Source organism: Alligator mississippiensis, chromosome 11, assembly GCF_030867095.1.
Source record: "Alligator mississippiensis isolate rAllMis1 chromosome 11, rAllMis1, whole genome shotgun sequence".
In the NCBI taxonomy this organism is placed as follows: domain Eukaryota; kingdom Metazoa; phylum Chordata; order Crocodylia; family Alligatoridae; genus Alligator; species Alligator mississippiensis.
In genome coordinates, this window is record NC_081834.1 from 42,761,428 (window position 1) to 42,782,082 (window position 20,655).

Sequence of the window (20,655 nt, forward strand, 5' to 3'; positions counted from 1 at the left end):
CAGCAGGCCTCCCTTCCCTTTAGATTTGAACCACATGTGCAGAGTTTTGGATGGTGAATGGGCTAAATGATGCTATGGTCTAAATCAGGGGTGTCAAACTCATCCAACTCCCTGGGCTAGATGAGGACCACAAGGCTCCTTGCAGGCCAGATCTGGGTGTGGAGGTAGAGGCAATAGCAGGGTGAGTGGTTTTAGTGGCCCAGGACTGAACACAACTGTTGCTTGCCTCCCACCACTGACACATGTCCCCAACAAGGCACCATACCCTGGATTTCAGCAGGAAGCTCTTCCCTTGCTTACCCCACCCCTAAAGCCTTGGCTACTCTGGGAGCCCCAAAGGCCAAACAACACAGCTCTGTGGGACACTTTTGGGCTACATGAGCTACACCTGGAGCAAAATCCTTGGATTTAAGCACCAAATCATGATTCTATTCTACATTGTCCAAACCCCTGAAAATCCATTAATGCATCTGCTTTTTGTAACATGCCATCTTCTTAAGATAGAATCACAGCAAGAAGGAGGACCCACCCAGTTTTTGCATTAATTGTTTTGCGGGGTAGAACAGATTTGCACTAGACACCTAAGTCCACTTATATGCTTAATAAGTGAAATAGAACCTGCTCTGAGCTATCAATCGGTGCAGCCTCATTGCCTGCCAGGAAGTGTGTAGTCTGTCCGTCCGTCCCCCACCCCAAGACACAGCACTAAGCTTGCACATAGGAAATCTGGCTTGTGGTGAGCACCCTGCCACCAACCTGCTGGATGACCTTGGGAAAGCAACATCACCCCTTTAATGCCTCATTCAGGATGACACTCACTTCCTTTGCAAAATCATTGAGATCTAGGGATGGAAATTGCTATGGGCCAGATCCTTTAAGGTACTTAATTGTTTAACTCCTGCTGAGTTTGTTTCTAATGTCTTCAGAGCCTAGCTGTTATTCTCTTTCAAGCAGAAGGTATTTGTATGGGTGATTATTGACGGTAGTCAAAATACAAAAAAAAAAAAAAGTTTTTTTACATGTTCACAGGCTTGCTCAAAACATTGGAGTCTCTCAGGCCTAAACGACTGAGCCTAAAAGTCCCCAAGATGAAATGCTATCATCTGGTGTGGTTTCCATTATTGCCTTCCCCTCATCTAGCTGGAAGATACCATGAGAAATTGCTTCTTGCAGTAGCAGGACATAAATCAGGGCAGAATCATTCAAAATTGGGCTTGATGCAGTAGTTACTGCGCAATGTTCCTTGGCCTTTGTTATGGATGATCAAAGTGTTCCCTTCTGAACTTACAGTCTAGGAAGATAATTTAGCTCAGGTACCGTCAAAGCTAAGCCTGAGATCACCTGACAGCTCACACATTTCTCAGCTAACTTAGCTACAGCATTTGTAATATAATCCCTCAGCAGGAGAGTTTTGCTTAAATCCCCCTTTGATGCGGCTCATCTGGGGTTCCCAACAGAGCAGGTAGAAAAATACAAGTTTGATTACATGAAAACATGTCAGGGGGTTTTTCAGCTGAAATTCACCTACTGAAATATTCTGGCCGCATTCTACATCATTCAGAGGGAAACTGAAATATTTTAAATTGAAAATGCTACTGCCTCATAGGAATGGTACGTTAGCTATCCCACACTCTCCTTTTTCTCTAGAGGCCAAGCTGGTTGGTCAGATCTGATTTCCACGATGCCCCGTGGTCTCATCTCTTGGACAGGTTATGTGTATCGTGGAAGTTCCTGGCTGTAACATTGTGTGAGAGGTCATCCAGCCGGGGAGCCCTGCTTGCAGGGGAAAACTGAGAACATTCAACAGCCATGCTGCAGCTCCCAGGAGGTACCACAATGGCATTTTCAAATTAAAAATATTTTAGGCTTGGGGACATTTGTTGTTTTCAATGAAAACTGGAAAGCCCAACTTTTCTAAGGGAATCAGATGATATGTGTAAAAAGTGCTGTTCAATTGAAAATGCAACTTTCTGTTAAGAAACATGTTTGAGAAAACCTTTTTTGTAAGCCCTAGTTTCCAGTCAAAGGCAGAAGTAGACCACATTATTACAGCTCAGTCACAGGATCACACTGTGTGCCTGTGAGGGGGCTGTATTAATCCACATGACTGAAGTGAAAATGGAAAACCCCTAGGATAAGCTCTCCAGGTTTATATTTGCTCTTTATACAGGGAAGGGGAAATCATGAATTCACAGCACCCACCATGTCTTCTGAAACTCACAAAACCAGAGAAACTGCAGAAAGCTCTCACCTCCCATAGTCTCCACACATCATCAAATGATTTGAAGACTCGTTGGAAGTAGAGACAAAACCAAGGAAACAGGGACTGAACAACACGAGACCCCCTTCCATCTAGAAGGTGAGAAAAGCAAACTCAGGTTAGGGATCAAAATGCGTTTTACAGCCAAGCTTACAAAACTGTGAATCGAAGGGCAGTGTGAATCCCATTGTGGAGCTTGTTACCCCGTTGCTTTGTATTCAGCAGTACACACTGGTTTTCTGCCTTTAAAAGTTTGCTCCCCGGAACAAGTCTGTTCTGCTGCAATGCCTTGATCTTGCATGGCTATATTATACAATTGCATCATCATCTGGCATCATCATGGGATGCTGTTACATTGCCATGTAAAGCTGAGTATCATGATGCCATGACAACTCTTTGCTAGGCTGTAGCATGGGGATGTTAGTCAGGCAGGCCTCAGATGGTTACTGAGCCTCTTGATGTCCTGTCCCCATGGCATGCAGTTTTCCAGTCACATTGGAAGTGTCCAGTGAAAACTGAGATGTACTGACAACTCCTACCTAATCCAGTTAAACCAGGGGTGGGCAAAATGTGGCCTGCAGGCCAAATGCAACCTGCCAGGTCATTCTATCTGGCCTGCAGGGCCCCTAAAAAATTTAGAAAACTAATATTTATCTGCCCTGGCTGCCTGTCATGCGGCTCTCGATGGCTTGCCAAAACTCAGGAAGTAGCCCTCCACCTGAAATAATTGCCCGCCCCTGAATTAAACCCATGCAATGTTGCCCTGGGGTGCATGCATTCACAGTGAGTTTAGGCCCTGGAGGGAAATAAATGTCATTAGACTTGTCCATTAGAATGATATCAGTTGACCCCTGAGGTCAAGTCTGATCTTTGTGGGCTAAGGGAAGGTCAGAGTGAGCTCATGAGAAGAACAGGAAGAAGGAGGCACCTGAGAACAGGACACGATGGCCCAAGGGGCCCTTCCAGTCCTACATTCCACTCTATCCACCCAACCACGTGAAAATGGCAAAACAATAAAAGGGAAATACAAGAAAAGTGTCTGAGACGGGCTGAGATCTACCACTCCCTTTCCCCACATTTTGCTCCAGTGCCAGGAAATTCTGGATGCATGAACCTTGATAACTGTCCCATCCTCCAGTCTCACAATATCTGGTGGAACCAGGTGACGCCCAGCAATGCACAAATATTTGCTTTGTTCTGTTGCCAACCCACAGAAATTACACTACCTGAACTCTGGTAGCACAGGCTTCATGGCTCCTCTGGGCTGGAGAGGAGGGCAGGAGGTAGGGTGACAGTACTTACCCAGGTACTTGGCAAAGAGAGGATCCATAAATGCAATCACAGCTTTCAGCATTAATATATTCTTTCCAACTCCTATGTGTATCACACAGCCGTGCTCCTGCAAGAGAATATTCAGGAATGAAAAGTTCCTTGGGGGCACATGAAAAAGCCAGATGGCCCAGCTTAAATCCATAAATCCAGACTTGTTTCTCTCATAAATCTGTTGACCTTACAAGTAGATTTGCTCCATTTTTAGGGTTTACATTACAGACTTACATGAAACCAGCTCATGCATAGGTCACCAGTGGGAACAGACTACAAGACTCTCTGTAAAAGCTAGAATGCTACCACTTAAGTTAAAAACATGCTTCTACTAGCTGGAAGTAGCAGTAGGCTTTTATCTTTTCATAGACCAGCTGTTGGAGGCAAGCACAATGCACACTGGCTTAGTGTGGGTGAGTCATGTGTACCTCTAAGCCTGAAAGCATGCGTGATATAAGTACATAAGGGATGTGCATAAGTACATAAGGGGTGTACATTAGGATCTGGGAGAGCACCTGTTCACCAGAGTGCCCCATGGGATGACAAGGTCCAACAGTCACAAACACCTCCAAGATCGTTTTAGGCTGGACATAAGGAAAAACTTTTTTACTGTCCGAGCCCCCAAGGCCTGAAATAGACTTCCCCAGAGGTGGTGCAAGCACCTACTCTGGACTCTCTTAAGAAATGTTTGGATGCTTATCTTGCTGGGATCCTTTGACCCTAGCTGACTTCCTGCCCCTGGGGCAGGGGGCTGGACCCGATGATCTTCTGAGGTCCCCTCCAGCCCTAATGTCTACAAAATCTATGAAATGATGCATGTAGCACTAAACATCCATTAGAGCCAATCTCCATCTCCTAGAGGCTCACATCCTGTCTGTATGATACTCTTGGCAGCCTGCCCTCCAGAGACCATTGGCCTGGTATGCATACTTATAGATGCAATGCACCAGCACCTCAGTGGGAAGTCAAAGGGAGGAAAAGGTCTCCTTTTATTTTCCTTTGCAGTTTTCCAGGGTAGGTTTATCCCACATGACTCCATGTGGAAATGATCAAATCCAGGAGTCTTGGCTTTAGCGCCAGTTCATGTGGTTGGCTGGGTTAGGAGCTAGGAAGCACTTGGCAACCCTCTTACTTCCCCTTAGAACTGATTAACAGAGTTGTTTCAGCTAATTGGCTATTGCCAATTTGCTGTTTATGATACACTGATGATGCCAGCCCTTCCCTGACAAACCCTCTTCAACCGGCTGATTCAGTCTCTAGCCTAAAGCTTTATCTCCATGTGGGGGCTGCTGTTGTTCTGACTGTGACCCCAAGGCTAAAGCAGTTGGGCTCTGTGGTGTGGACTCAGCTGTGCAGGCAAGAGCTTTTGTGTGACCAGTTACACCAGCTGCCCCCAACAACACAAGTTCTGCCAGCAAAGCTGCAGTCACCCATGGAGGTTATGCTGGCAGACCAGTGTTGGCTATGGCAAGTCAGGACATAAGTGACCTAGGATTTGCAGGCAAGCCTTAAAGCCCAGAAGTGATCTGCAAGACCACTCTATCACTGGAGCATTTGCTATAGTTTGGAAGCTGGGTGTGGGTGGTCAAGTCAGGCTGGTTGCCTCTCAGGACAGCATGTGTGGATTTGCAATCAGCATAGGCCATTGACAGTATATTGCAAAGGCCTTGCACATCCTTTGGCCAGGAAGCAGGACAAGTGAGACTCACTGTTTTTTGGAGGAAGAACTGAAACAGCCAGTAGATCTCATGTTCCTTCTCCACAAGCAGTTGGAAAAGCAGGAGCATCTCGTGGAAGCCCTGCTGGTACTCTGCAAGGAGAGAGGACTTAAAGATATACTCAGGCATCCCTTGGCAGGCCAAGAGGGTTGCAAGCCAACAACTAAGATAATAAGGAAACATAGGACAAAAGCAGGGTGTCTCTGGATATTATAGGTTTGGGCTAATTATTGAGGTCTTTTGCTATGATAACTGATAACTAATTTAATACATTTACCAAGAAAGTGAGAAGCCCCTGCCCCTTCTACCCTCTGCTTCCCACTGGGTGGAAGAAACCTCAGAAATTAATGGATTATGGGGGACAAAGAGGGAGAAAGAATTAGGGAAGGGGCTTCAAGGCTCAGAGACCCAAGCTAGGGAAGGACAAGCCCTGCGTTTATCTAGAGGAAGGGCAGTACCAGGGAAAATGTTGTACTCAACCCTGGACCTCAACTCTAAGCGAGTAAAAGGTGCTTCAGTTCTTTTGCCTCTTTGATAAAATAGCCAGTGAGAATGCAAAGTATCAGGTTCCCTAGGCTAGGGACAGACATTACACATAAACTGGTTTAAGTGATCAGAAACTGATTTCAACCTGTTCAGTGCACATAAACCAGTTTGACATAAACCTGGTTGAATGTAGTATCAGACTTAACTGATTTGGGTCAAACCAGTTTATCCAGTGCCTGTCCCAGACCCCTTTCTGGTTTAAGTTAAATCAGACTCTCTGGGCACCCGAGCATGCTCTCTTGGCTCAGTGGGGCTGTGCTCCACAGCAGGGCTGGCCCCTCTCCTCTGCTCCCTGGCTGCAGCTCCAGCAGAGACTGCAGGTATCTGCCTGGCCTTCCCCTGCTTCCCACTCCCCTCCCCACTCCCTGCTAAGCAAGGATCCCCATCCCCTCTGGCTTACACAGACACCTCTCAGCATTAGCTAGCAGACCACATGCTGGCTACAGTCCATGCTATGGCAGATGGGACAAAAGCAGAATCAACATGTAGCTGGTACTGGTACTGTCCCTCTGGCTTGGTAATGGGCCCAACATCATGGAGTCTGAGAACATTCCAGAAATTCATTGGGCAGCATATCTAGCATGGGTCTGTAGTGGATTTGAAACTCTGGGTGGGGGGGATTTGGTCCACCCAGGAAAAATGAATATGGGAAGCACCAGCATTGAGCCTTACTATTCACCTCATTTATCATGGTCCCTTACTATCTCCCATACACCCCAGTGACCATGGTCAGCACAGCAGCTCATTCACTCCACTTCCCCCTCTTCCCCACCCTGACTTTCAGCTAGTTTCCCCCCCTGCTATCTTGGACTCCCCCTCCCCACATCCTATCATCTCCCTCAGCTAAAAGCACCATAACATAACCTCCCACTCCTCTATACTCACCAGCCTTCACATTGCACACATAGCTCAGCAGAAGGATCTTCTCCAGCTGCTTCTTGTCCACCATGGCATTGCCCCGTAAATCTCTGGTGTACAGTCTCTGCAGGTCAGAGTCTGTAGGGAGAGGAAAAGCCACCACTCATGCATGGGGCTACGGACTCAGACCAGACTGCAAGACCAAGACAGATCCTGCAGTCCACTCAAAGTGAATATGAGTGTGTCCTGTGTGTGGATGGTGGAATCAGACTGAGGACATTCTGACTACAGCTGGATAAATAAATGGTACTTTAAGCCACTGGTAATTCTGAAAAATAAGGGACAAAACTGGGACAAAAATTACCCAAAATGATTTTTTCCTGATTTTTTTCAGAATACAGAGTTTAAAAAATGAAATTTGAATGAAACATTTCACACAACCAGAAATAAATCACTTTTATTTGAGCATTAAAAATAACAGAAGGGATTTTTAAAATGCAAATTGGCTTCAAACTGGAAAAAAAAAAGGTTCCTATCAGAACCAAAAAAGGTTATCAGATAGTTTTGTGGGTCCACCCCCACCAAAATGATCAGCTATCTAAAAATCACCATGAATCTGTAACACATTTGGGGGCTGTCAGAACTAGATTTTTCACTGACAAGCAGAAGAAGCTGAAAAATACCTTCCAGCTCTAAATTGCACTTCTCGTTCTACGGCGGCAGGGCAATTCAAGGAAATGCTATTTATAGTGTAGCTGAACAACCCAGTTCTTTTCCCCCTATGCTACGTGCAGGCCTGGTCCTTTCCATCTAGCTCAGTGTGATCTCAGGAAGTAGGACCTTTTGGCATACAGCTAATCAGCACCAGCATCAGCTGGGTCTGCAATCAGTTGCAATGTGCCTTGGTTCCAGCTAGGTGTAATGCACACCTCTCCAAATGTGTGGCATCTTTGTAGCAGTCACCAAGAGCTTTCCAAAGAGCAATTCTATTTCACTGAACAAATGAGGGTTTCCAAGGGTAGTTCCAACCAGAAAAATAGACCAGTTAATTGTATCACTGCAATATCAAGCCGCTACCGATCTCCAGCTCCACATCTGCTATTGACATGCTATGGCTTTAAGCAACAGCTCACACTTAGCTTAACTGAAAGCTATGGAGCTTTCTGAACTGGTGCAAAGCAGCTCTGGAGACACCACAACTAAGACCTGAGTGTTAAGAAATAAAGCATTCCAACAGGAGCTGAACAAAGAAGCTAAATTGTCACCAAGGCCTTACAAGATCCAACAGATGGTGCAACCTTATTGCAGGTTTCATATAAAGATAGTGGGACAGAGAGCTCCCTAGGGCACAGAATAAACTAATGTTTGGGACAATTAGCGACAACGTAGAAGATTTAGGCTCAAATCGGTGAGTTGAATCTTCATCTCCCACATTAAGAATATATGTGGAAACTACAAAGCAATTGGCTGTTTGGAGGTGAAGGACTCTTTCTTTGGGCTGCATGTTTTTTTAAGTAGGGAAGCTGTTTTCTTTACAAGAAAAGAAGCACTTCTGGGGACACTATGTATGCCATGCAGATGCCAAGATGACGGAGTCCTTTATTAACCATCTTGCAGCCACAGCTATTGGTAGAGCACTGTAGCTTGTGCCTAAAATAGCAAGTGAGCTGCTGGTAGTACCTTGATGAGGCTTGTGATGTGGAAACAACTCTGTATTTATAGGAACTGATATAGAGAACTACTCACAGTAAAGAACTAATAGGCTTGTCCTTGTAAGGGTCTGGAGCCTAACCTGGTGTGATGCAAAGTAAGTTCTCCTAGAAACAGAGGGCATTTATACACATACATTTATACACATAGATTAATTGAGTCTGCTCTTCACACGAGCTGATGTGCCTGGCGCTTCATCACATGCATAGGTATAAACAGCAAAATGAGCATCAGTGCTGAGAAGATGGTGGTGATGCGCTTCTGAACTAAAACACCTTTGATGCATTTTAGCTCAAAAGTGTGCTGCTGCCGTTTTCTCAGCGCTAATGCACATTTCGCTGTTTATACAAATGCATGCATCGCACTGCCAGGTGTTTTTAAAAGCACTCAGTGCTGCAGCACGCGTACAAACGCCCAGCGTGTTGAGGAAGTATGGCACCCCAGGAGATAGTCTGGGTGCAACAGCAGGAACTTCTTGGTGCCACCCTTCCTGGACACTCTGGATGCCTGCAGACAAACAGGATGGCTGCTCCGATGCGCTCAATTAATTGAGTATGCTGGAACATGCTAATTAGTGTACTCCAATAAGCCTCTTTGTCTCATGTATCAGTGTCCACATGTTTCAAAATGGTGGCAGGGGCACTTTAACTAAAGCTCATTCAACGAGTTTTAGTTAAAGCACCTCCACTCCCATTCTGAAGCAAGGGATGTTAAAACATGAGATGCTGTGGGCGCTTTAATTAGAGTGGCTCTCAGAGCCACTCTAGTTAAAGTATCCCCCCTTCCCCCCACCACTGGAGCATGTTTAAAAATGCCCTCTATGTTCCCAGAGGATTTTACTTTATGAAACAAGAGTTGGCTATGACTCCAGAAAAATCATTTTTTTCTCCCTTGCAAAAATCAGATGCGTGTTTTAGTTGAGGGGGGCATCTATTGTATGTAAGCGAATCTGGTAATTGAAATATTCCCAGCCTGTTCTAGTATAAACTATTTCAACATATGGCTTTGTAGATGAAGGTGAAAAGTGATTTCTTTTTTATCCAGTCATGAAGGAAAAACAAAAAAAGGGCACATTTGATTGGTTGCCTGGCATTTTTCTAAAGCTCTGGCAGAAGGATAGAGCCTCTCTCATTTCTAAAGCAGCAACTCAAGGCACAAAATCTCCTTCTTGTCTCAGCTGGTTTGATTTATGCAGGTTACATTGATTTGTAACATTAATTTTGCAATATCATTTAATATTCCTTTTGTTGTACAACTTGGAGAAGCCTAAATGGGAATCTGAATATGATAATGCTAATCACTTTTGTTGCTCCTTTCATCCACCAGAATTGGACCCTGAGCTGCTCTCCAGACTCAAATTCTCTCTCTAACAGCATCTCTATCTAGTGTCTTTCTATATATAATTCTCTCTCTCTGGGTCACTTGACCCATCACTAAAATGCTGATGGCTCCAGGCAATTTTGTAGAACACACTAGCTCAGACAATCAAATACAGCAGCTCAGGACAAGAAGGAAAATAGAAGAATTTTGCAAATTGGAACTTCAGGGGGAATTTTAGGTAAGCAAAAATATAATTAACTGAGATGGAATTTGTCCAGGTTAGGGGGGTTAACACTCTTACTTTTACCAATAAATGTCATAGGATTGTTAATGGCCAACAGTGACCAGAACCTTGGTTTTACATCCCATTCCAAAGGTGGTGTTTCCAGCAGCGTAGCACGTACTACCACCATGTGGGAGCAGTGGTTCAAACTGTTAATGATGCAGAGGGCACAATGTTACCTATTGAGTCACAGAACAATATCCCTTTTGGTATCTGGAGTTTTTCCACCCCCACACAGCCTAGATCGAGCCTTACTGGGCCAATGAACTGCAAGATGACCACAGTCCAAGGTAAACTGAGCTTTCCTGGGAACAGCACAGGCCCAGAGGCTACAAACAGATGTTGCATTTGCCCCGAACTAAACGATTTTATCCAAGGACAAAGTGCAATCATTTCGACACCCATGCCTGCCATCCCAGGATAAACCCTAAAATGATTCATGGGATAAGATGTGCTAACAGTTTAGCCTATGACATTGCAAATTGTCTCTGAATAATTATCTCAGGATTGTATCATTTAATCAATGGGAGAAAAATGGCAGTGCATTCAGCATCTCACTAAACCCAGGTTAGAAGGGCGATGTGTGTACGCGCCAATCCCAAGATACATCAGTTCTGGGACAAACAGCATGGGAACAATTTGTCCAGTGACAAATGCAATGTCTGCTCCTAGCTAAGAAAGGACAAACCCAAGCTGCAGGCACTCTTAGGCTTCTGAGGAACAAATAGATCACAACACTCAAGCCTTTTGAGTCAGAGTTTGCAATGAAGGTGCTTTGAGTGATCTAGGCAAATGACATGGCAAATCACACTGGCCTGATGCTTGAAATACCACTCTGTTGCCCCCTTGTACTCCTAATCCCAGCACAGCAATGCCTGGGACCACTTACTGATGAAACTGCGGGCCTGCATGAAGCCCCGATGCTCCGTCTCCAGAAGTGGCTGGATCTTCTCATACATTCTGCACAAATCATCGTAGCTTTTTCTGCAAGAACATGAGACTCAGTCACTGGCAGACTGCACAGAACAGGATGTGAAAACTAAGCATCCCATTATAAAGACGGTGGTAGGAGTTTTGCATCAAACAGAACTCAGCAACTTAAGGATTCATAGAAATAGGAGGAAAATCAAAGCATAAGAAAGAGACAATTTGTTTGTTGTTATTTAAGAATCTTTGCTAAGTTTGCAAAAAGAAAAACCAAATGCTGTATAAATAAGGAGTTTTCTAAAAAGTTTGGCATTGGTTGTGTCTGTTTTATTGCCTTGGAATGGGAAAGGTGTGTGCATGTTTGTGAGCATCACTGGCCTCTACAGAAGGAAGTCAGACGTGGGAAACTGCATGTCAGCACCCGACCTGCAGCCAGTGACCAGTCATTACACCCTTCAGCTGTAGCTCCATCATCAAGGTAACCAAACCCTCTCATGGTGGTACTCTGTTGCTGCTTAATGGTGACTTGGCCATTTATAGAGGCTGAGCTTTGCAAGCTTTGGCTAATAGAGCTATGTCTTTTAAAACCACTGGCACTGCATTTGCTCATGAGCCATTCAAGGTTGGGAAAACCCATGTACCACACCTGTTATGCTCCCTCTTCTGTACCTGTGATTACTCCTGCCCCATGATCATTATGCTTTGTTCATTTCATCTCCAGTTTTTGAGGGCTCTAGCAACAGATTTTGCTCATGCTCGGCTTGTCCAGGTGTCTTGTACAGCCTTGTACAGGATTCTGGAAACAAGCCAGGAAAAAAGGGGCTAACGGTAAAGGGGAACACTGTGATGGTCACAGCAAAGTCTGCAGGGAGGATCTGACCCCTCAGAGCTCAAACCTCAAGGAACACATCCTGCCTGCCATCTCTGCAGATTTCCTATGGGGTAACCATGCTGAGCCTCTGTTTCTGACCTGGTCCCCATCCCAGTCTATATGGGATCTTACAAAGTGATGGTCCCAAGAGTACAGAAAGGTCTGAATTGTAAAGTGGGTGTGTGAAAAATCCATTCCTCCACTCTCACAGTGTAACTCAGTGATTAAGTCTCAGTTATGCCATGGCCATTTCATGCCACTCTGCTTAAAGATGACAGAAATGTTCTCTCTTAGACCATCCCTTGTGCAGTCAGCTTTTGCATGCTAGTATGAGAGCTCTATCCTGGTACCATTCCCAGGCTCCAGCCTAGAGGTAGGTTGGATGTTGCTGCTCTACAGCTGTTTTTGTTGCTTCCTGGGGAAACACCTCTGAAGTCACCCTAACTTAGCCCAAGGTTCAGGCAATCCAGGATAAGAAAAGCGTGACCATGGTTTTCCTTTCTCCATCTTTGCCCCAAGCTCAGGAGAACGCTAGAAGGGAGGGACAGGCTACAACTAGATCTGGACAGGTTACAGGGGTGGGCGGATGAGAACAGGATGGGTTTCAACACTGACAAGTGCAAGGTGCTGCACCTAGGGAGAAAGAACCAGCAGCATACCTACAGGCCGGGAACTCCCTTCTCGTCAGCACAGAGTCAGAAAGGGATCTTGGAGTCATTATTGACTTCAAGATGAACATGGGATGCCAATGTGGGGATGCGGTCAATAAGACTAACTGCACCTTGTCATGCATCCACAGATGCATCACGAGCAGGTCCAAGGAGGTGATCCTCCCCCTCTATGCAGCACTGGTCAGGTCACAGTTGGAGTACTGCGTCCAGTACTGGGCGCCACACTTCAGGAGGGATGTGGACAGCATTGAGAGGGTCCAGAGGAGGGCCACCCGCATGATCAGGGGGCAGCAGGGCAGGCCCTATGAGGAGAGGCTATGGGACCTGAACCTGTTCAGCCTCCACAAAAGGAGGCTGAGAGGAGATCTGATGGTCATCTATAAACTTACCAAGGGGGACCAGCGGGGAATGGGACAGTCCCTGTTCCCCCAGGCACTACCAGGAGTAACTAGAAATAATGGCCATAAGTTGATTGAAAGTAGGTTCAGGCTAGACATCAGGAGGCACTACTTCACAGTCAGGGCAGCTAGGATCTGGAACCAACTTCCAAGGGAAGTGGTGCTTGCTCCTACCCTGGGGGTCTTCAAAAGGAGGTTAGATAAATTACCTAACCGGGGTCGTTTGACCCCAGCATTCATTCCTGCCCATGGCAGGGGGTCGGACTTGATGATCTGCTCAGGTACCTTCTGACCCTAACATCTATGAAACTATGACTCTTGTAATATCAACAACAAGGAGTAGAAGGCACACATAAGGAAAAGGCCCAGGATGTTTGTTTAAGAGGGAAGGAATTTGGGGAGGCCAGTGAGTAAGGGTTGTGGAAAGTACACGGGCAAAAAATGGCCTGAAATGGAATAAAAATCTAGCCCTGAGAGATCCTCATCCAGCCAATCTCCCAGGGACAAATTTGAGCAGGATACTCAAAACACAAGATAAAGGCTGAGCTGTGTTGGAACTGGGGCGGCCTGATGGGTTTGAAAGAGCCTGGGACAGCTTGAGGAAGGAGATCTGACACCTCACTTGCATCTGGTCCTGCCTCGTTCATCTTCCTGTGATACTTCATCTGATAGGATGACTCAGGGCTCCCTGGGGCATGGGCTGTCTCTTTTGCTTCCTGCCAGAACAGTGCCCAGCTCAGCACAACAGGAACCTAGTCTTTGACTGGGGTTTGGAGGTGCTATCAGGATCACCATGACCATCACTTGAAGGGAAATTATAAAGAGGATGGAGATAGATTTTTTTTTTTTTTTGGACTGTAGGGGACAGGGCTAGGAGAATTGGTCTCAAATTGCAGCAGAGGAAATTTAGGTTGGAAATCAGGAACTTTTGGACTATGAGGGTGGTGAAGAATTGAAAAAGGCAACCTAGAGAGCTTGTGGAATCTCCATCCCTAGAAGTTTTCAGGAGCTGGTGGGGGGGTTACTTGGCTGAGATGCTTTAGTCAGGGATGCAACATTTTCATATATTTTTGTGACCCACTTCTGGGTTGTGACCCACAGGTTGAGAAACACTGGACTAGATGACCTCATGAGGTCCCTGCCAGCCCTACTTTCCTATGATCCTACGATCATGACCTCAGTGATTCATCTCATCCCTGGCTGCCTTTTTTTTCTATTGCATTAATTGTGGTTTACTCACCATCACTTTCATGCTCTTCACAGACTATTCCAACCCCACCTCTTATTTCCCATTCCACATTAAGAGATTAATTCCCACCTCATATTGACCCACAAAAGCTGTTTGCAAGATCTTTGGGGCAGGAACAACCTTTCTGGGCTGGTTTTGGACAGTGCTTCATGCAGTAGGGTCCTGGCCCATAGCTCCTTAGGCCTGTGCCCATCTAGGAACAGATGCAGATGGACACTACAGAGGTAAACGCCATACCTCCGCATACCATCCACCGTGAGCCTCTCATCCCAGGAACTCCTCCAGGGGTAGTAGCCAGTGAGAAACTTCCATGCTTCTGGTCTCACAGATGGGTCCAGACCCTGAAAAGATCAGCAAAGTGAGGTTGGGGAAAATGGGGGGAGGAGGGAAATTTTCTAACAGCATCAAGGTCAGTTAAGCAAGCTATTTCCACTGAAATTGGTTGGTTTCCATTGATTTGGGTCCTCATTCCTATTTTCACCTTTTAAAATGTCCCTGGTCCTCATGTCTTGATATGTGGCCCTAAAGCGAGTTCGTCACAATGTCTTTGTCAAAGTCTTAAGTGGCTAAAATTGATTTTTTAGCAGAAAATGTATTGTGGTTGAAATCTTTCAGTTTTTGATGAAAATATTATCTTTTGGTAAAAATAATTATTTTTTGGTAAAAAGTGTGTGGGGGGATTACAGTTAAACTCTTTGGAGTTTAATACAGTTTTTACTTAAAAATGACATTTTTTACCAATGTGGGTTTTGAAAGCAAAAAATATATTGATTTTCAGTTCCTGTTTGTTGGTTTTTTTAATTTGGACTATTTCTATGAGCGATTTCAAAACAATCATTTTTATTAAAAAAGGTAATTCCACAAAAAAGCAATCAACACTTTCCAACTAGATATATCCATAGATCTCAGAGCACAACATAGGCAGAAGCTAACCATCCAGAAATTGTGTTTTTTGAGTAAAAAATGCTCAAAGGAGCATTTTTGGAGGAACGCCGTTTCAAAGCTGCAAATGTTGCCAATGGGCCTTGTGTATATTACCCAACCTCAAAAGACTTACATTAGAGATGAGTTTTATCTGCAAGGGGGTCAACTCAAGAGCTAAATATTTGCATTAAAAGCTGAGTACTAAGATTTCTCACTACCAGCAAAGCCAATGGGGAACCAGAACATTTTCACAGTTCTCTGAAAATGTGACAGGTTGCCTGGGTTCTTCCCTACATTCCTCATGGATGCTTTTCTGAAAATGAAAAGCTGTTTTTACAGGCTGGAAAAAACAGTTGTTTTGGGGATAAAAATCAATTCTCTCTCACCAGGCAAACCCGATTAATTTGTAAAGTGGGAAAAAAAAAGGAGAAGGAGCCAAATTAGGATAATGCACTGCATCGACAGTCCAAGAAAGACTGTTTGAGATTCAAGCAGGAGTACTTACTCTCTCCTGGGAAACCAGAGAAAGGCTACAATACAAATACAATTGTTTTTTAGGGAGAACGATTTGCTCAGTGTTAGCCCTTCCGTGGACTTAAAGTGAACAAAATTATTTCTCGTAAAAGAAACCAAACTAAAAAAAACACAAACAAAAATTGTGCTCCATATTGTCATTGCACCCTCACAACAAGTAGGACCCTCCTGAGCCCAAGTAGCCTGCTGGGGCCATCAGCTCCTCAGATGTCTTGGCTCTTCCCAAATGATTAGTCTCCTCTTAAACGAGGCCTGAAATTGGGAATCGGTCAAATAACATCAGAGACAAGATCCCTCCTTATCCTGGAGAAAGTTCACGTTTCTCCAATGACCATCTCAGATCCTAGGGGATTTTCCTTATGGGGGGAGGTCCTTGGGTATCACAAAGCCAGCTTAGCTGCTCCAACCTTACCATCCTTCCTTGTAGTTCATGAAGGGTTGTGGGCTGGGGAAAAAGATATGCAAAGGACTGTCTACGGCTGCTCTCACTAGCACTGGTGAAAGCCAGCCTGGCAGTAGGATGGCTCCAGGACTGTGAGGGGACAAGGGTGGCTTGAAGCCAGCTTTTCACCCATGCTGCTCAGCTGTGTAGAGCACTCTGTGGTTGCTGCTGAAGATCCTGGCTCAGGTTTAGGCCACGTAGTTACAGGATAGCCATGAGGGCTCTGCAGAGAGGTTGACTCCCATATTTCAAACCAGGCCCTGCTCACCCTGTCCAGGATGTTGGATGAAATAAAATCCTTAGATTTCACAAGATGGCCACTCTCATCAAAGTACCCTTCCCACTCATTTCTGTCAATGGGCAGCTTCTTCGTCCCCTAGAGGAAGGGAAGGAGTTCAAGATTAAATCAAAATCAGGAACTATGTGGTCATAACAATCTCTTTAGGTTCACATGAAGGACAACAAGATCAGAGGCAGATTAAAAGGAAAATTAACATTATCAGCCATCAGCTTTTTTTGGCCAGTGTAGCTAATAATGTCATCAATAAATGCTGTATGCACGTGGCCAGAAATGCAGCTCTTTGTGCCCCAACCCCTTGCGCTGTATGGACAGGCCGCCCATGGCTCTATCCCACTCCCAGCCACAAGGTTGCATTCACCAGCCTGGCTGGGCAGCATCTGCCCCAGCCCCTGCCCCTGCCCCTACCCCTCTCCCTCCCTCAACGTGGGGGCCTCGATCTGCCCCAACCCCTTGCCTCCCCATAACCCCCTCCCCCACATTAGCTTTATCTGCAGGAAGCTGGCCACCCAGCAGGGCTCCTGCCCATGTGTGCAGTAACACCTTTAATTTTGCAGGTTCCCACTGCCCCCTCCCGCCATCACTGACTGGTGGAGGGGCTCTGCTTCCAGCTCACTTCTCAGCAGGGAAGCAAAAGCTGTGGTTTTAAACTTGGCACCATTTTTATTCCCTATCTCTGACTGGCTGAGGGACCCTGGCAGCATAAGCAGCAGAAGGGGGGTGGTGGGGCTAACAGGGCTTAGCCTGCCCAAAAACACAGCCGCAGTAGGGCCATGAGGCAGCCCAGCCACGGGCTTCCGGTGGCTGCAGCAATGGTGGGAAGGGACGCGTGCGCATCAGTAAGGGAGGGAGTAGGGCTGGAGCTGGGGCTGGGGCAGGCGCTGTACAGCCAGGGCAGGGCACAGGACTGAGCTGTGAGCAGCATGTCCGGGGTGCGTCTGGGAGGCACAGCTCTTGCTGATATGAGCACCCTGGGAGGAGTGGGGGGCATGGGCCCCCAGATCTGCATGGGGGTGGGGGGGCTGCCACTGTGGGCTAGGGCCAGGGCTGCACCAGGTCCTTCCCAGCAGGGGTGAGCAGGCAGGAGAGGCTGAGCTGGGCTGGACTGGGCTACCACTTGGAGCAGGTGACGGTGGCACTGGAAGTGGGGCTTTGCGGGGGGGCTGCAGCAACCCCACAAATCACCATAGCCCCCACTCCCACTGCCACTGCCACCTTCCCCGAGTGCAGTGTTGCCCAACCCCCCCAACAGGAAGAGCCCAGCTCCAGCCCAAAGTCCACCCTCATCCGACACGCCGATCCTGGGCACACGGCCCCCATGCCCTCCCAGGGTATGTGCAGCAGCAGAAGCCACCACCCCCTCCCGACACCAGGCGCCCCCCAGACAAGCCACTCATCGCTCCATCCCGTGCCCTGCCCTGGTTGTGCAGGGCCTGCCCCTGTCCCAGCCCCACTCCGTCCCTCACTGCTGCGGAGGCAGAGAGGCAGGATCCAGGCCCCAGCAGTAAGGGAGGAAGCAGGGCACAGGCAGGAGCAGGAGCTGGGGTGAGCGGGTCCTGCCTGTGCCCTGCTCCCTCCCTCACTGCTGGGGCCTCGACCTGTCCCGCCCCTCGCAAGGCTATTCCCCCTCCCCCCCACCACTTCCCCCACAGACTTACCTGCGGGGAGGTGCGCACACACGCTCCGCCCACCCAAATAACTCTTTCTCCCTCTGCCTACGCCTGGCAGCCCAGCTGCTTGTTGCCCATGAATGAGGAGACAAAAACGGTGTCAAGTTTAAAACTGCGGCTTTCACTTTCCTGCCAACAAGGAGCAAGCCGCAAGTGGGGCCCCTGGTTAGCAGGGCCCGTGCAGTAATCTGCGATTGAACAAGATGACATCACATTCACGTCGTCCCTCCAGGGCTGGTAAAAATCTCACAGAAAGATCTAACACAGGACCTATGTGCTGCTTGGAGCCCATTTTGGCCAATTACACTGTGTGTATCTAAAGCCCTCTGCACCTTCCACTGGCAGGATGGTATCCTTCATGTCCCATCCTAAATTGTTGGATCTTGTTACTGTGCATTCTTAAATAGCAGCCCAAAAGTGGCTGCACTTCAGTGGCAGGTAAAATCACTGTGAAGAGTTACAAATGTGTAAACTATCCTGATTATTTTGGGGATAAAAAGAGCTCTTGATGTCCAGGGCCTGTCTTTCAACTTGGAAAATGAGCTGTGTCAGAAACATGTGGCCAGGTTTTAACTAACAAGAGGGTAAATATCACTTTGCACCTCATGTAGTCCCGCAATGGTTTATGATTGCTGCTGCCACTGAAGTCATGAATGCAATCCTTTAGCCCAAGAAGTAGCGGTGTAACTTACTGACATACGTGTACATTATATGGGGTCATCTCTGCTGATCTAAAGAGGACACAAGTCCTCCAACCAAAAACAGAAGCTTGGCTCTTCAGCTTAAGTTGCAGTAGCCTAGAACTAACAGGCTCTATGTGACTCGTTCATTTACCGCTTTTTGATGGAGCCAGGCCAATGAGTTCATGCTTTGATATTACCATAATTTCTCACATACAATACACATCTTCCCCCCTCCCCCACAAAAAAAAACCCCAAACCCTCCTCCCCAAATTGGAAAGGGTGTCTTAAGCAGGGAAGCTGATTTTCTATGTATAATAAACTTGGAACCAATTCAGTTCTTTTCAAAATTATAGATCTACCCTTTTAGTACAGTCTTCAGCAGCAGCTAGAGTTGCAGCTTTATTTAAGTAGAAAATGGAAGGGTAAGGCAACTGAAAAAATATGGAATAATTTGGAAAAATCTTTCTTTTCTTCATTCTGCCTTTGAAAAAACCAGGGGCATCTTATATTCCAGACCAGCCTGTATGGGAGAAAATACAGTAAGAGCAGTGGGGTTTAACCTTTGCATCAGGAGTCATCGTATAAACAAGAACAGTAGTGTTCCAGCTCTATATACACTAATGATCCCAGTTTATTGCTATTATCCCTATTGCAGAGCAAAATATTTGAGACAGTAAGGCTCCAAGCAACTTACCACAGGTCACAGAGGAAATCTACAGGAGAACAAGAAATAAAACCACATTTCTTCGGGTGTTATCTAGCTCTGGTTAATCCCAATTTTCTTGCCTACACTAGGTACAAAGATGCATTGACCACCGAATTCATTCACATGTTCTCTAACATAATGCAGTTCCCTAATGCACACAGGAAATAACATTTATTAAAATGCCTTACTAAATTGGTTGAAAATGGAATTCACACTCCTAAGTCCTTGGGGTGGGGGGGAGGGGGGTTGTTGCTGCCTAGGCCTAAATTCTTATAGTTAATCAGGTTCCAAGCCTGCTCCCATTCATGGTCAAAGGCAAAAATGGTGCAGGTCAAAAGGGCTTAATTAGAAACAACTTGCAGTGAGAATTAAATATGCAGAACCAGGCAAAAAGAACAAATCCCATTGCAATCACAGAAGGTTTGCATCCACAGGACAAAATATAATAATGCAATTAAAATGCCAAAGTACAAGAGTTTCTTCAGGTTGAGAAAGTATCCATGTAGAAAAAGAAATCCAGCCAAATGATCCTGAGAGCATGCCGTAAAACTCGGATGCTTACCTACTGTAACTTCCCAATTGCTCCTGTATGCAGCAAGAGATCAAAAGTGTTCTTGAGATCACTGTTTATATTCTGGCTTCAAACAAAAGGGCAGAAAGAGTGGGTTTCACTGCCTTTGATAGATTTAGCTCCTCTCTGGATGTTGATGGAAGTGATGGGCCAAATTCTTGCTTTGTTGAATTTAAGTCAACTTTCACTAACAAAATGTGCCCCACAGGTTAATACAATGGGCTCCTGAGAAGCATGTTAAGTTGGCTTTGAAAGGGACCAAGATCCAGGTATTTTCAAACCCATTTCCCAGGAGAAGAAGATCTTCAAGATCTCCTCCAAGATATTCAGTCCCCTACAGGACCATCACTACCACTTGAATGGCATTGCTCTACACTCCCAATACATTCAACAGATTTCAGGAACTGCATATAAGCTGCCCTCCAGTACATGGTCTGCCTAGAGCTGAAGTCAGTGGAAGTCTTTCCCTTAACTCGATGCGATTTGGATATATGGTTGAAGATAGAAGTTCATTTGAATATGAAAGAATCCACTTACCAGCAAGGAAGAGATGGATGATTTGATCAGTGAAATACTCACTTGAGGTGAGAGTGTTTCCATAGCTCTTTCCACCTGTTACCAGTGGTCCCACCAAATCCCTAAAAACAAAAGGAGATATTAAATCAAACGAATTAGGATTTTCATTCTTTTTAA

At 46.0% G+C, this 20,655-nt stretch overlaps 1 protein-coding gene across 2 annotated transcripts in view; it reads right to left on the minus strand.

Moving 5' to 3' along the window:
- TBC1D21 (TBC1 domain family member 21) overlaps positions 1-20,655 on the minus strand; it is a 156,361-nt gene that overhangs the window by 6,921 nt on the left and 128,785 nt on the right. For both annotated transcript variants that reach the window (XM_059714907.1, XM_014604482.3), the window contains exons 2-9: positions 20,500-20,600; positions 16,303-16,410; positions 14,372-14,475; positions 10,908-11,002; positions 6,733-6,843; positions 5,293-5,393; positions 3,563-3,659; positions 2,252-2,352 (exon numbers count right to left, since the gene is read on the minus strand). In XM_059714907.1, coding sequence (XP_059570890.1) covers positions 2,252-2,352; positions 3,563-3,659; positions 5,293-5,393; positions 6,733-6,843; positions 10,908-11,002; positions 14,372-14,475; positions 16,303-16,410; positions 20,500-20,562 — 780 coding nt within the window. In that variant the 5' untranslated portion in view covers positions 20,563-20,600. The remainder of the gene's footprint in view (positions 1-2,251; positions 2,353-3,562; positions 3,660-5,292; positions 5,394-6,732; positions 6,844-10,907; positions 11,003-14,371; positions 14,476-16,302; positions 16,411-20,499; positions 20,601-20,655) is intronic.